The sequence below is a fragment of the Pempheris klunzingeri genome, chromosome 4 (assembly GCF_042242105.1).
Source record: "Pempheris klunzingeri isolate RE-2024b chromosome 4, fPemKlu1.hap1, whole genome shotgun sequence".
Classification (NCBI taxonomy): Eukaryota; Metazoa; Chordata; class Actinopteri; order Acropomatiformes; family Pempheridae; genus Pempheris; species Pempheris klunzingeri.
In genome coordinates, this window is record NC_092015.1 from 19,967,785 (window position 1) to 19,983,047 (window position 15,263).

Below are 15,263 nucleotides of genomic sequence, written 5' to 3' on the forward strand. Positions count from 1 at the left end.
GTTGCTGGAGAGTGCTACAGCGGCTCTTTGGAGCGTATTCAGGATTGCACAGATGGACAGAGAGAAATACCATTGTGGGAAGATAACACACTCGTCTCTATCAATCTATTTGCTTGCAGCAGATTTGACCTCTGAACCAATAGGTGAGCAAATAGCTCAAATTAAGCTCCAGCTCGCTATAAATACACAATTCACAAATGACTATATGGAATTAATAAATCAGAACATCCATCACAGTGTGCTATTATATATTGATTTTTACGCAGTGTTGTCCTACTCAATGTTCACATTGTAACTATAAACCTTTCATAATGGCTAAAAGATGATCTGTTAAATTACGGTTTCTCCCACAATAAGCTTGATCAGATTGGGTGGCTTTAATGGAATTACGACGGGGTTGGTCCAATCAATAGGAGCTGCAGGTATGGACTTGAAGCCAGCATGTGTTAAACCTTGGTCAGGCTACAAGATCTCGCCTGACAAGGGCAGCTCAGCCTAAACGGCTGGTCTGCTTGCCATCTGGTCTGGAGGCTGTTCACACCAGGTGACAGCACTAATATGAAGACAAGATGTCACATATGACCCAATTCTGTCTTTCAAGTGTATTCTCCCTTTGGTCCTGAAGACCATATTGTAAGTAAAAGATCAGAAAAGTACTGAGGCAGCTGTTGGTATTTATATTATTACTATTTTTATGTAGAAATCAATGCAATTACAATACAAGAATAACACTGTGGGGGTAATTCAATTACATTTTTATATTAATTCATATATAGCACTTCCAAATGAAATTGGAAGAGTGATAAGAGGACAGCTGGTAAAGATAACGTGTGTGTTTTTTTTTTCTGATCTCATTTTTTTTAACAGAATTTTTCTGTTTTTGATTTGAAAATCTCCACAAGATGGACCGAGCCCGACATAATCAGCCAAGTCTGAGAGAAGACAATGCGGGCTTCAAACAGTAGTCTTAAGTTTAATAGCATAACAGGATCCTGCGTGAAATCCATCTTTTACATCTGACATCTTTTGCTCTCATCCACCTCTTTGTCTTCTAGATTTAAAAGCTGGGATGCTCCCACAAAAAATAACACAAGTAGAGGTTCTCATCTTTTCATTTCTGCTTGGTTAAAAAGCCCTTTAAAAGCTGTTAAAAGCAAACATTAAGCATCTCTCTTGTGATGGTTAAGGTTAAGAATGTGGGTTTAAGGGGTCGGCAAGTGAGGCAGCGTCTTGATTAGCGAGACAACTCGCTTCTCCGCCAACTACCCTCAAACTCCTGCTCTCTGCCATCTCTCTGACGATACATAATTGCAGTTTATTACCTGTCTCTTATTAAAATGAATTAGCATTTTAATGAGACTTTGCCAGATGGCGTCTTGGTATGCTACTGGAGGATGCTGGAAGGCTGCTACTGCTGCAGAGTGAATGCTGCAGACAATTTAGGAAACATGCATTGAAAGCTGTTCCCCTTCTTCCACTGGTTTGCCAACATGGAGTGTTAGTATTAGTGCAGCGCGTACATGCTGTAGTTCACATAAGGACATTTCTATGTGTGGTATGCATGCGCTAACTTGATTAGGAGATGAAATGTAAGTATGCGGTTTGTATGAGCTACGACTGTCAAAACACAGCAAGATCAATTTCTTGCAAGCTGCAAAAGGCCGGTGGTAGTGGCTGGGGAGGATCTATTCTATGGATCAGAGATGCAAATGAGGAATATAATTAGATAGCTTTATCTCACTGGCTCAGCCTGGATTGAAAGCATGTGTGTGTGTTTGTGTTTGTGTGTGTGTGTGTGCGTGTGTGTGTGTCTAGGCCTGTATGTGTGTGAGTTCTTGTTTGCTACTCACACTATGTGATCAGAGCACAAACACGTTGGTAGTGGGGAGGTGGGTGGCACTACAACATCAATGTTAGCAGCAGGGGAGGTAATCAAAATGTTGTGTGCATGTTGTTGAATGTTGTTCGCTCATTCAGTTGAGGAGGTGTTAACTCTGGAGTGGACATTGCAATCTGATTACACAATATCGGTGTGGGTGTCAAAAGGCCAGGGCTTACAGATCCTTCCTAAACGGAGGCATCTTTGAACAAAAGCTTGACATTTCCTCACTATCTCACCGTTACTCTTTTGATTTCTCTGTTTTCTGGTGTGATCAAAGAGAGCGTGAATCAGCTACAGGGCAACTGAAACAGCAGGAAAATGTCTGTTATGGTCACTGGTGGCCACATTTCCTCCTCCTGTAAGAAAAACCATGTCGAGGAGATCCTGTCTATATAAAGCCGCTGAACAGATGTAGTTCTTGTTGCTAATATTTCATCAAATGTGTTAAATGAAATATACCCATATAAACCACTAATTCGGATCAGTATTTATACTAGAGAGAAACTCTGAAACATGATTTCTATAAGAGTGTTGCTCTTTTAGTCTTTTAGTTGTTTCACACAGCAGTCCACTCACACTAAAATGTGTCCACACATGAGAAAAAAGGGCAATCAGACACAATTTGGTTAGTGAGAGCGAGCTTATTGTTATTAAGTAGCCTGTTATCTATATTGCTTGTCTGTGGCAATATTAGTGCAATCTTCCTGCTGTTTTATTTCAACCATACTATATTACATTAACGGGAGCGAGTCAGGGTGGATGTGGAGCTGCAATCACAAATCATTTCATCTTCATCCCTAACTGGTCAGCCAAGGTAGCCATCGTGTTTAAATTCAGCAGAAGTACACACTTTGCTACCCTGAATGCTCTGACAGCCTCATCACATTTGCTCGCTTGGCTCGATACATCTTTACAACAGGGACTGTATTTTCTCTTTGCCTGCATGCAGTGTAAAGCCACACTGTCTTCACTTCACACTGTGAGATACATTTACAGTTATGACTCAGTGCAAAATAGCAGAGGCTAAAAACATATATCATTTTATTCTCCAAGCCACGATTAATACTTTATCCAAATTCGCAACTTTGGAAGTGCTGAATGCATGATTTTTAGTCTGCATGTGCTGTACGCCCACATTAATAGAAAACAGCAACATAAAAAAAAATCTGGATCTGCCTCTAAACCAATATACAAGATTATAATTCCACACTGGAGAGCCCCTTGCTTGCATTATGCAGACAACTGCCCATTTTAAACAGAAACATTAGTCTTGAAGTGATTAGAAAATGGAACAGCAACACTTGTGTTCTTGTGAAGACCGTTCTTGAGGAAAAGAGTCTTAGAGGGGAACCAGCGTGTTGAGGATGAAGATGAGCTTGCTTTGCAATACATTACCAATTTTTTTCAATGGCTAATTCATGACGCTTGATTTGAGAACATGCAAAGACTCAACAACATCGTAAAGGAAAATGAGTGCAGAAGAAAGTAATTGACAAAACCTCCATAACATTACCGTGAGAAGGTTGTTTTGCCGTAAACTTTTAAATACGTGGTTCGATCAAATTCAGTTAACAGATATTTTCTCTTTTTTCAGTAGCCTGAGTTGACATTATGTGAGTTTGTTATTCTTTGACCAAATGTAGATCCAAGTTGAAACCCACTGATTCAATGGGAACTGACTTCTAACGTGCTGGCTGTTTATTTTCTAGACTTCCTTTCCACTTCATGAGATGAACCCATGGTGCTTCCTAAACCATTTTGCCCTCCCTGGACAGACAACAGAGCTCAAAGCTGTCGTGCTTCAGTGTCATCTGAACCTGTGAGCACCGCTCTAAACGTCTTAATGAACCACCCTGTTAGAAAACTTCAGCCCACATCTCGCTTTTAAAACACGGTGAGGGAAGAAATTAAAGCCTGTTTTTCACATGCAAAAGAGCTAACGTCGGAGCCGAGTAGACACAGCTCATGTGGCGGGCGCATATAATGTGAAAAGTGAGTTCAAAGTCTTCCAGAAAGACTTGCTTGCAGATCATATGGTACTATGCTTGAATGTGGTTGGTCAGATAAAATGTGCTGCATCTTAAATGCAGTTTTCTCCTTCATTAACTTGCACTTTTCTTTCTTATATGGTGTCATTGCCAGTTTAAAGAAGGCTGGAATGCTAATTAACTAGGCACATAAAGGCTGACAAGAAAGAGAAACAGCAGAAGAAAAAAAGATCTATAACAACCCGGTGCTCTGTGGGATATTGTGGGATTCTCCGGCCCTCCCTCTCCCTTACTGTGGTAATGGGCTTTCTCTCCCTAGGCTGCCCGAGTACAGTATGTGTGTCATTATAAATTCTGCTTTGCCCAAAGACACTCACACATACTCACAAATACACATGGCTATACAGATTTACACACAGTTGTGGATATATTAATTAATATGTATTGCACGAATATACGGCATGGTCCTTAAGTATAAACAAGTCTTTCAAGCATGTCAGATAACTTCTCTCAATTCCAACTTTTGCAGGACTGTGGAAAAAGCCATGCATATATATTGTATGTTACATAAATAATCACGCGCGTGGACGTGCACAGACACTCTTACATACATACATGTATGTAGCCACTTGGCATTCCCATATGAAATGCTGAGGGGCTTTATATTCTAAAAATGTTTGACTAGAGTAAGCAATATGTATCCATTAGTGACTTAAACACAAACTGCCTCCCCTGCTAGCTGTTTGATTATAATTAAATTACATTCTTCCCCAGGGAAGGCAGGAATCCTCATGTCTATGCGGTGTGCCACAGTGGGAGCCGGTGACACACAACAGCAGAGAAGAGAGAGACAGAAGGAATGACAAATTATAAACACATGTAATTTAAATGATGGCATTAAGGAATCGGGGGGAATAACTGCAGGGAAAACAAACAGCGAAGAAACATTCAAATGTGCAGCAGACACCGCTGCATCATGAATACTCCAAATATGCACAGCATCGCCTGATGTTTACTGTATCATGGCTATCCTCCCCAAAAGCTCGCTCATCCGGTCTGTTAGTTATTCACCGTCAGAATCTCTGACTGTCAGAGATGTTGTTCGTATAGGCTGATGAGAGGAGTGCTCACATTCATCTGCAGTTGAGAGAGTATAGGACAATCAGTGAACCTCGGGAGAGAGCCCCCCCCCCCCCCCCCCCCCCCCTCCTCACACGCCACCACTTCAACCGCAGTGTTTGCACTTTCCTAAGTTTGACAATCTGATTCGCCTCAAGGACCGGGTAAGAAATGACTCAGGATTCCTCATGTGGTTTGGAAAAAAAAAAGATGAATTTCAATTATTCAGAAGGGTAAAAAGGGAGGAGGCTTTTGAATGTCAAATACCAATTCAGGCAGGGAGGTGCAAGATGCAAAAAAGGAGAGAGGAAGATTATACACAAATAAAATAAGTAGAAGGCATCCAGGAGTTGCCTGAATGAAGTCTGCAGAGACTAAATAAACATGCCATTTCAGCTTTGTTGTATGTTTCCCAGTGTGCTTGGAGTTGTGTTGTGTTATAACCTTTATTAAAATAATCCATCTCCTTCCTCTTGCGGCATCATTTTCGAAAGCAACGCAATCGCTAATGCTGCACGGTCAGAATAAACTGGTACATTGGATATTATGCATTCTGTTTACATATCAACAGAATGGGAGACAATAGAATTAGTCATGATTTTTCCTCACGCCTCTTCTGCCTTGATTTCAACTGAATTCCTGGTTGAGAAGGAGGGGGCTCATTGAGGTTCACAGAAAGTCATGGTTCTGATGTTGTGCTGGAGGGAATACTGGTATCCCACTCTCTCTGATATGCAAAGCTAACGTCTGGTTTATGAAAAGAAAATCTTTACACACACTGTTTGCTACTTGATGTATTTTCATCCTCAAATCAGCACCAGCGTTGCTTACAGGCAAACTCTTTTGTTAGCTTTGGAAATGTGCAATGATACACTGTCAGCATTAACTCAACATCATCTCACCAGCGTCTTAAAACCCTCTCTTCTTCTTCTTTTTTTTTGTTTTGTTTTTTCTTTTTGGGCCTAGGTTTCATTCAGATGGACACGGGGGAAAATAAGAGATGTAAATTCCACAACTAAGAACCTCTGCCACACCGAAGCATGCTCCCTGAATATCAAGCACTGATAATGAAGTCATTTGTTTGAGAGTTGCCAGGTCTCCCACCAAGGCTGGTATTCATTAGTCAGTCAGTGTCTCAGACAAGGCAGCTTCCCTGTGACTCATGCAGAATATAATTAGCATTTAAGTGCATTTCACCTGTTTGTGAAATGTGCAACCATATCTTGAAAAGACTAAGTCTATATTTATTGCTTAAATAAAAGTGTCTTCAGATACTTCAATATACAGTATATATATATAGAAAAAAAGACTAAACTGAAAAAAGGAGACATGGTGGATTGTTCAATCTAAATCTGCAGCTAGTGTAAACTACACAACTCATTTACATTTTTCAATCATGTGGAATTCTCTTAATCTTAACGGATACCAAGTCTTTAATTTCGGTCATTTTGAGATGAATTAAACAAGCATGTGTTTTTCAAAATGGAAAGCTCCGTCTCCTGAGAACAGGCTCAATAACAGCCGGATACATTACGCACTCCACCGTTTTCTCTCTCATGTCAGAGGGTCTGTCATGGACCTCCAGAGCTCTCTACATAGTGAGGGTAATATTATTCTTACTAAGCTGTTATATATTAAGTGAGCAACTTGTTCATGTTAATGCAAATGTTGGCTACCTTTCACTAGCCGTGCTGACATCAGCCTTGAAATACCATATTAACGCTTCACAAAGTTATGTGCAAAAGATGCGCTTTTGGAATTCACGGAACAGCATTACACTATTTGCCTCTCTGCGGAGGGACATGGATTAGCTTTGTTACACCTGACTGACAGGTTTTAGTCTGTTTTTGTTGAGACAAGTAGAGGCAGACAGCTCAGTCAGTCACAATCAGATGGAGATGTGTGAGATGTGTGTTTCATCCAAGGTGACAGCAGAAGAGAGCAGCTGTTAAAATGATATAACTTCCAATTTCCAATGTTAACATTTGATTTTTTTGAAATAGAGATATAGTTTTCCTCCATCCCCGGGTAAAGATGGACTTCTGCTCTGCTTTGGGTGATGCTCCAAAGTCTTCATGGTAGTCACACTCAATTAGAGTGTGAGGAAAAATTATTGAACATGAACGTGCCTGTTTGGTTGAATTAACACTTAGATGGGATGTCTCATATTTATAGGTGAGAGCTTAGCTAACCTCCTGAACTCCTTTAAAGTACACCAGCAGGTTGTCATGGAGCCGGAAAGCAAGTAAAGGCAGCGAGCTGTTGTCAGTGTGTAATTTTGAGCAGCTTCGTTCACCATCTTAGATTATGGATGTTACTGCTCCCTCTATTGCACTGGTTGTGGATATGCGTTATGCATTCTAAAAGCATCATCTCACGTAGGCCTGGACTGTCTTCTCTATGTTACCTCCCTCCTGCTGTATACGTTTTCTTTGTTGCTGTTCCTTTCAAACACACTTGAAATGTGTTCTTTTTAGGGTGTAACTTTGATAGATGTTCATTTTGCTCTCCTGGTATTGTCCTGCTTCCTGACTGCTTTTGGCACATTGTGTATCCAAAGTGCTTTTGATGAAACCGCTAGGTTTTTATTTGGGGCGTTTACAAAGAGAGACATTTAACAGTCCAGTGATATGATAAAATGATGGGAGGTAAGTTGTATTTGCACTGTGTCATTGATTTTTGTTGGATACTGGATAAAAAATAGTGGATATTTTAATGTGTTTTATCAGGTTCTAGTATACTCTGGATATACCTTATATACCTGTCACTTCCATGAGGGGTACATACCCTACACTTGTTTCAACTGTTATTGCCATGCTTAAAAATCAGGTCCTGATTGAAGTTGTAAAATATAAGTTACGGTTGTGTATGTGTTTCTCTGCTTATTGCCATAAAAAATGTACAATAGTAAATGTTGAGGAACTCAAAAACTGGATGCTAGAAATTGTGAACTGATAAACAAAACGTGTTAAAGCTTTATAACTCAATAGCATGAGACCTACTTGAGCAGATTAGGTTGATTAAACATGACAGCAGAGCGTGCGCGATGCATAAAGACGTCATGTTTTATTTAAACAGATAGTAACTGAATGTATTGAATACAATAAAAGACGTCTGAGTTGACTTGAAAAAGTATATTTAACAAATTTAACAAATGCTTAACAAATACGAATTCAGTATATTGAACATGAATAAATCATTTTCAGTAAACATTATTCTAATATGTGCAACTGATGTAATATATATATTTTTTCCATTTTAATCCAACAGACTTTTTGTCTGTCTGCAGAAGTAGATAAAGCTGTATATTCAGTTGGAAGAAGGCTTTTGTAAACCACAGAGGAAGCAAAACACTGACTCCTCTGACAAATTGCTTTCTTCTTGCCGGCGTTCACCCCAGACCTCAAGATTCACACTTGTATGTATACATTTGACAACTGTGTGGGTGTGCATCTGGACCTATTTGTATTAAAGCCTTTATGTGCCTATCAATATTGCAGCTTACCATTGACAGTGAGAGAAACCTCCTTCTCCCCTGCTCCTACACGTGGGACCACAGCACGACACACGTATTTCCCAGCATCCTCCTGTCTCACGGATTTCAGTGTCAGAAGGTTCTCGTTGCTAAGAACCTGCGGCAAAAAAAGTCAGAGATCATCAAATGCAATGACAGCAAAGGCACCTTCGAATTTGAGATAGCAACAAGGCAGCACCATAAGAAAAAAGAGAGGCAACACATGGACCATTTAATACCTTAAAGGGCACCTCTCCTCTATTATTAAAATCCAATTTAGGGTCTGAGCTCAGTGGAATAAAGGGGTTGGCTTTGGCCTTCGATGTTGACAAAAGGAAAGGTGGAATGCGTCTGAGTTTAGGATCAAATCAACAAATCTCATCTGAAAGCAGGTCACCAAGAGGCTGGGACTGTTATGGCCTCACAATTTTAGCTTTAATGAACAAAACGCGTGGCTGTAATGTCAAATATCTACCAAAAACACTTCATATAGGCCATGGAGGTGCTGGAATCGTATTAAGTCTGAAATTCAGGCTTTTATCACAGAAGAGCAGGTTTGAATCTATTGTAAACCACAGCATGTGACTGTTTATTAAAAAATACATGGTGGCAGTGCAAATCTATATACTCACCACTCCAGATCCCCTTTTCATCCACACTATGGTAAGAGAGGGATTTCCTGTCCAGGCACAGTTGAACACAGCGTCAGATCCAAGGTCTACCTGCAAGGACTGAGGCTCGGCGGCCATGCGAGGACCAACTGTGGAAATAAACATCATTAACTGTCTACGATACATCCATAATTAAAGATCGACTGCGGTGACTCTAGCTCTCGGAGCTCAGTGTAAAAATATACAAGACAATAAAAATTCATAACCACGCATCATCACATTGCCGGTATTGTTGAAAGGCATGCAGTGTTGCCTAAGGAGCCACTCACAGTAGACGTCAACGTTGCGGCTGATGTTGGTGCTACCAAGAGGGTTGGTAACTTCGCAGGAAACGGGTTCTGTAAAGAAGGAGTGGTCCACAATAACCTCATACGTGTCTCCAGAAACCTCCTTGATTATGCTTCCTCCTTTGGCCCACCTGGAGAGAGGATTAGAAAGCGGAGACAGGAGAGACGGTAAGAAATGCAAAAACGAAGTAAAAGGGGAAAAGGCATTAAGACAGGTTTTCACACCTCCTTATGTCAATAGCATTCTTTTGTGTGAATATATCATCATTCTGGGGCAGGTTTTCTGTGCTGGCTTCAGCATATTTTTGTGGCAGCCCTCCATGCTGTGACAAGCTCCCTGGCGACTCAGAGCAGACAGCACGTTCCTCATTACACCAGGCAGAGAGTGCAGCATAGAGTGCCAGCTAAGAAAAACAAATCACAGAATGACAAATGGGTAGCTCCCCCACCTATGAAGACGTTGGTTGACACGTACTGTATGACACACAACAGCTGATGTTAATAAATTGACACAGGATCACATAAAGAACATCTGTTTGTGTTTGTGAATGATAGCTGCCGTGACAGGGATACAGACACTCCCCCCGTGTATAGGTGAGACTTTTATGATGTCACGGGCAGAGGCGTCTCGCTCTGCGTGATGTGGATGGCTCTCTGCTGCTACAACAGACAAGGCCCATTTATAAAAGTGAAGCGAAGGCATCTGCGGATGTCTCGGGTCTCTTTGGAAAATTTAGACAGTGCTGTGGGACACACAATGCATCATGCATCCGAACGCTGCCATCCCCAACAATAGAGATGTGGCTGCATGCTGATGTGGCAAATGAAAACAATGACAACGGAACCGGCGCCTGGCTCCATTTTATATTCCTGCCAGTACCAAGAGCAGTTTTTCATGGGATAGGGAACTCATTTGTTTTCCATGACTAAGCTGGCCCCATGCTTGACTGAAATGCTATCATTTAAATGAGAACAGATTACCTATTTCAGTCAGTAAGTGAAGTGAAACAGAATTCTAATTGAGCTTCATGGGATTTTTTTTTTCATTTTGCTCTTTTCTTCCAGCAGTAGATCTTTTCAGAGATGTGTTCTTATGTGACAAGGATACAGCTAAGATCTCTGCTACACCTGCGTTTCCAAAAATGTTGAAAATAGGGCAGACGGGTGCTTTTGGCCTGTCTGATCCACTAGTAGTGGTACTTGCCTTGGGACAGAGTCGAGTATACACACTTTATATCTGCAAAGTCTCATTCTTTCAGTTTCACAATAGCAGCACATGAAATCACGAGTGTGCTACATATTGGAAGATTAAAAGAATGCAAAAACCATTATGATAATGATGATGCTGATGTGCGCGGCTGTTTGTCTCCGAATACCTTCATGAATGCTTCGCTGCTGTTTATGCGCCGATGATGATTAAAAGGTGATGACGATGCTATTACTTACACCGCTGATGATTAGGATAACAATGAGAACGGTGATGAGGATGATGATGAGAATAATGATGTTAATGACGACAATGATGACATCAGTGGAGATGATGGTGACGATATGAAATGCACCGCTGGAGAGATTCAAAGCTCCTTCTTTCTCTTGTTGGTGACAACAAAGTCACTCCTCAAGGTCCATTTGGTAACTGTTTTGATGCTTTTGGTCTTTTCAGAAGCTCTTCATCAGCAGATGGAGTTATCCCACTTGTCAAGCAAATGTAGGTACTCAAAGTTCAATTTTCTCCTAAGAACTTTGAAGACTTTTCATGTTGGTTTAAAGGTTGAGTTTTGAAGTTCATTCTGACTCTTGGAACAGCAGCTGAAAAACAATCTTCCCTAAAGGTCCATTTAGTGGCTGTTGCAGAGCTTCTGATCACCTACCGATCTGTAAAAAGTGGCCACAAAAAGATCATGTAATATGATCGAAAGGTCCAGTATAACCTTTAGGAAAGCTTAATCTACCATACACTGGTATTGCTTGTGATAACAGTCACTATTATTATGATGACTACAATGATGAATCATGCGCACATATCAGTGTGTCACTGTTTCCACCTACACTTCAGCAGCTCATACTGTAGGAGTTGTAACAGGGAAAGCGCAGATGTTTGGGCAGCCGGCTGTTCCCGAGTGGAGGTTAGGGCTGCCAAGTTTGGGAGCCCTTGACAGTGTTAGAGGGAGCAGAGACAGAGCGTCGTCATCCGTGGGGAGCATGGGAGCTCTGTTGGTGTGCTGGGCCTTGTCCAAGATTCATGTCTAAACATAGATGGCCCAGGGTAACACAAACACCTGCATTCCCTTTGGGAGGTTAGAAGGGCCAGTGCAAGCCTACTCAATAGTTGACTCACTTTACACTGCTGTATCCTATTTAGGGATTTGATTCAGATAAAGGGTGTGAATCCTGTATGCTAGACTGTGAGCGTGTGTGTCTGTGTGCAAGCACGTGCGCATAAAAGTTGTGTGTGTTTTTTGCGCGTGCGTGGATCTGTAAGCTAACACTGTTATACAGATAAACAGGTTTGCCGTTAATGGAAGCAGAGGATGAGGGCGATGTGGAAGAGGGGGAGAGGTTTGTATTTGCTGAAGGTGATTAAGGCAATAAAACAGTAACAATTAAATTAGGCAGGTATCTGTGCCATCAGCATCAAGACCCACAGTAAATCAGGCCCCACAGTTCCACAGTTATTATCAGCGTGGTTAAACACGGCACAGTATTGCTCCATTCCCCCTTACATGCATATTGAAAGTGACGACTGTTGAATTTTAAGTGGAATATAAAATAAATAAAACAGGTTTAGTAATAGGATGCTGTCATTTTGACATGACTGCAGATCTATTTTATGTTCTACCAAGAAATTACATACAGGTATGTACAAATTTGAAAACAAAGACTATGGACAAAGCAATTAAGCTTAATAAGTAGGGAATAACCTTAAAGTCTGGAATAATGTTTTTGAGGGTATTAAAGACTTTTTATTTGTGAAGTTCCAACTTTGCAGGGTAATTTCCAACTTGTCTGGGTCACATTGATTTGTATGGTTGCAGGAACGGTGCACATTAATCTACAATTTTGCAATTACGCTGCAAATTACTGAGCTAATTACATTTCAGGTGTTGCAACCAGGTACTCTCATTCTTTAAAATGAAGTAACACTATTGAGCAACCCTGCGAGGAAAGTCTTTCGCACATTTTAAGTATGTCTTGATGCAGCTAATGCGGGCATAACAATGAGGCTAGGGAACAGTAAGTAGTCCGGAAACAGACAGTGGCATATATCAATTAGCCACCTGCAAGATTTGGAAGGAAGGACGGTATGGTGATTGTTGTGTCAGTCGAATGCAAATAAACAGTCCAGAAGAAGCAACAACAACACTGAGAATACACATGTGGGGACGTGGGGAGGATTGGGATGTTATTTGCTGCAGTGCCATGCAAAGGAGGGGGTTTTGTTGTCGCTCTGTGCATGACTGTGTGTGCAGACGAGGGACCTGATTTGCTTAGTTTGTTATTGTTTCTCTTCTCTCTAGTGGGTTCTTGTTTGGATCTGAGAAAAACCCTCTGTGTCTTCATCAGAGGGTGGTTGAGTGATTGTGATGTATGCCAGTTAGCCCTCCTGCCATTATAAACAGTAATGAAGATGTTCTGACCCGCTCGTCTTTCCCTCTCAGGGAGTGTTGATTCCCTGAGTGCCAACTGCAACACATGCCCATTACTCTTACTTCATTCAAGCTTTCAGTACCACTATCATATTCTCTTCCAACCCATGTCCACACCAAGTCCTCCCTGATCCCCTGATCCTTCTTCTTTACTCTTCCCCTGAGTTGTGTTCTGGCAAAGGCTCAGGTATCTGTAGAAATATATCTTACTTCCATTTTCATGTTTAAAGTCAGATTTATTACGTGGCAATCACGAGAGGTTAGAGGCATCAGAAAGCGCCACGCCTTTTGACTAGTGCCCCCACTATCTTGGGTCTGAGTCTCAAGTGCTCATTGAATTGGAGGATGGCAAAGTGGCGCAGTGCACATTGGGAATGGATGGCTCTCTCGAGGATAGAAAAGAGGCCATCCGTCTAAGAACTACTCCGTCCTTGTGCCGTATCTGATCTGGGGTAGACAGAGTGTATTAGCACTGAAAAATGGCCCCACACTGCTTGACCAGCTTCCTGCTCTCCTCTGTGATATTGCTCTCTAGAGGGGGAATTTGTGAGGGCTCTCCCTAGTTGAAGCCTCTCAGGCAAGCATTATGAGGCCCCAAACTCCTGTCTACCATGCTCTGAACTCCAACGGTGCATGGGAGTCCTGAAGTGCTTGTATAAATTGCAGATAAATCTAAATGGGAGACTATGAAACTGGAAAACTGGTGGAGAGTATAAACTTGAAGTATCAAGAATTATTAGTGTGTGCGGATATTATTTAATCCTACAGTGGTTTGTGTCAATGACAGAGAGCCAGGCGGGAGAGAAAGCAAGAGAGAAGAAAGAAAGAAAGAAAGAAAGAAAGAAAGAAATGACACGGGAGGAAAGTTCAGCCTCCATCCTGTTTTCATTTTGTAGTTTGTCAAACTAAAAGAAAAAGTCAACTCAACTGCCATTGCATCTGAGCTCTTGATACCCTGGGGAGAAGTCTGATTCCAGCATTGATCCAGTCTCATAACAATGGAGGTGAAATCTCTTTGCAGGTGCAATAGACGCTCTGTCTATGCTGTGCACCTACACAATCAAATACAAACCTTGTTTTCCACAATATCAATGCCCTCCCTTCTCCTTTCCTTTTTCAAAAGGGCAGAATCCATCAAAAAGGCAACATCTCTGTTTTGCCACCTGTGAGTGTATTGTACATCCATTTCATTTCCCAGTACCATTACAAGATTCAGAGACGGCCAATTCCCTTCGCTATTGATTTTATTCCATTTATTTTTCACTGTGTTTTTAAAACCTCCCACACAGAAAACCATCTCTTGACAAATCACTTCAGTATTACACTTCTAGATGGCCATGTTGGATTTTATGAGAATAATTTCTGTCCATTTTGTTGCTTTGCTTCTTTACAATTACAGAGGTGAAAGAAAAGGAAAAAAAAAAGATTTTACAAAGTGCAACTGAGAGTGTGCCTATCAATAGGGTTTACTGAAGAGAAGAAATGGCCGGTTCAAGGTTAGCAAAACTGACACACAACGACATGTTGGTAAGCATTTCATAGTGGATGCTGTTTTGCCTACAACTTTATTTGATTATTTCCTTTTTATTTTTTTGTCAACTTGATTGGGTATGTGTCGGGGTCATGTTTTATCTATAACAGGATTATCAGTGGGGCTGTGAAGTTGTTTGGCCATCAACATATGATTTGGATTATAACATAACTGAAATAATGTAAGTGGTAAATGGTCTGTATTTGTATAGATCCTTTCTAGTTATTTCAACTACTCAAAGCGCTTTACATCACATCCTCATTCAGCCATTCACACATCATTCGTACAGGAGGGATCTAATTTGGAGGAGACTATTCTTTCATACTCATTCATACACTGAAGAGGCTTCAGGAGCAACTCGAGGTTCAGTGTCTTGCCCAAGGACACTTCGACATGTTGACCCATAGGAGCTGGGGATCGAACCCCCGACCTTCTGATTGAGGGACGACCCACCCATTTTATTCATTTGACAGAATCTTTCAGTATACTTTACCATAGATGTTAAAATGCAAACGATGTAGAAGGCTTTTTTAAAAAAAAATAATGTTTAAAAAATATTTTAAAATGACAAATAAACCCTCTGCTATTGAATATCAGCGTTCTGTCTGGTGATAGGGTTATCAA

At 41.0% G+C, this 15,263-nt stretch overlaps 1 protein-coding gene across 1 annotated transcript in view; it reads right to left on the minus strand.

The window, feature by feature from the left end:
- The window catches only part of kirrel3b (kirre like nephrin family adhesion molecule 3b), a 60,096-nt gene that overhangs the window by 8,778 nt on the left and 36,055 nt on the right, over window positions 1–15,263 (minus strand). The window contains exons 6-8 of the mRNA XM_070829444.1: window positions 9,444–9,592; window positions 9,136–9,263; window positions 8,495–8,621 (exon numbers count right to left, since the gene is read on the minus strand). Of these exons, the coding sequence (XP_070685545.1) occupies window positions 8,495–8,621; window positions 9,136–9,263; window positions 9,444–9,592 (404 nt within the window). The remainder of the gene's footprint in view (window positions 1–8,494; window positions 8,622–9,135; window positions 9,264–9,443; window positions 9,593–15,263) is intronic.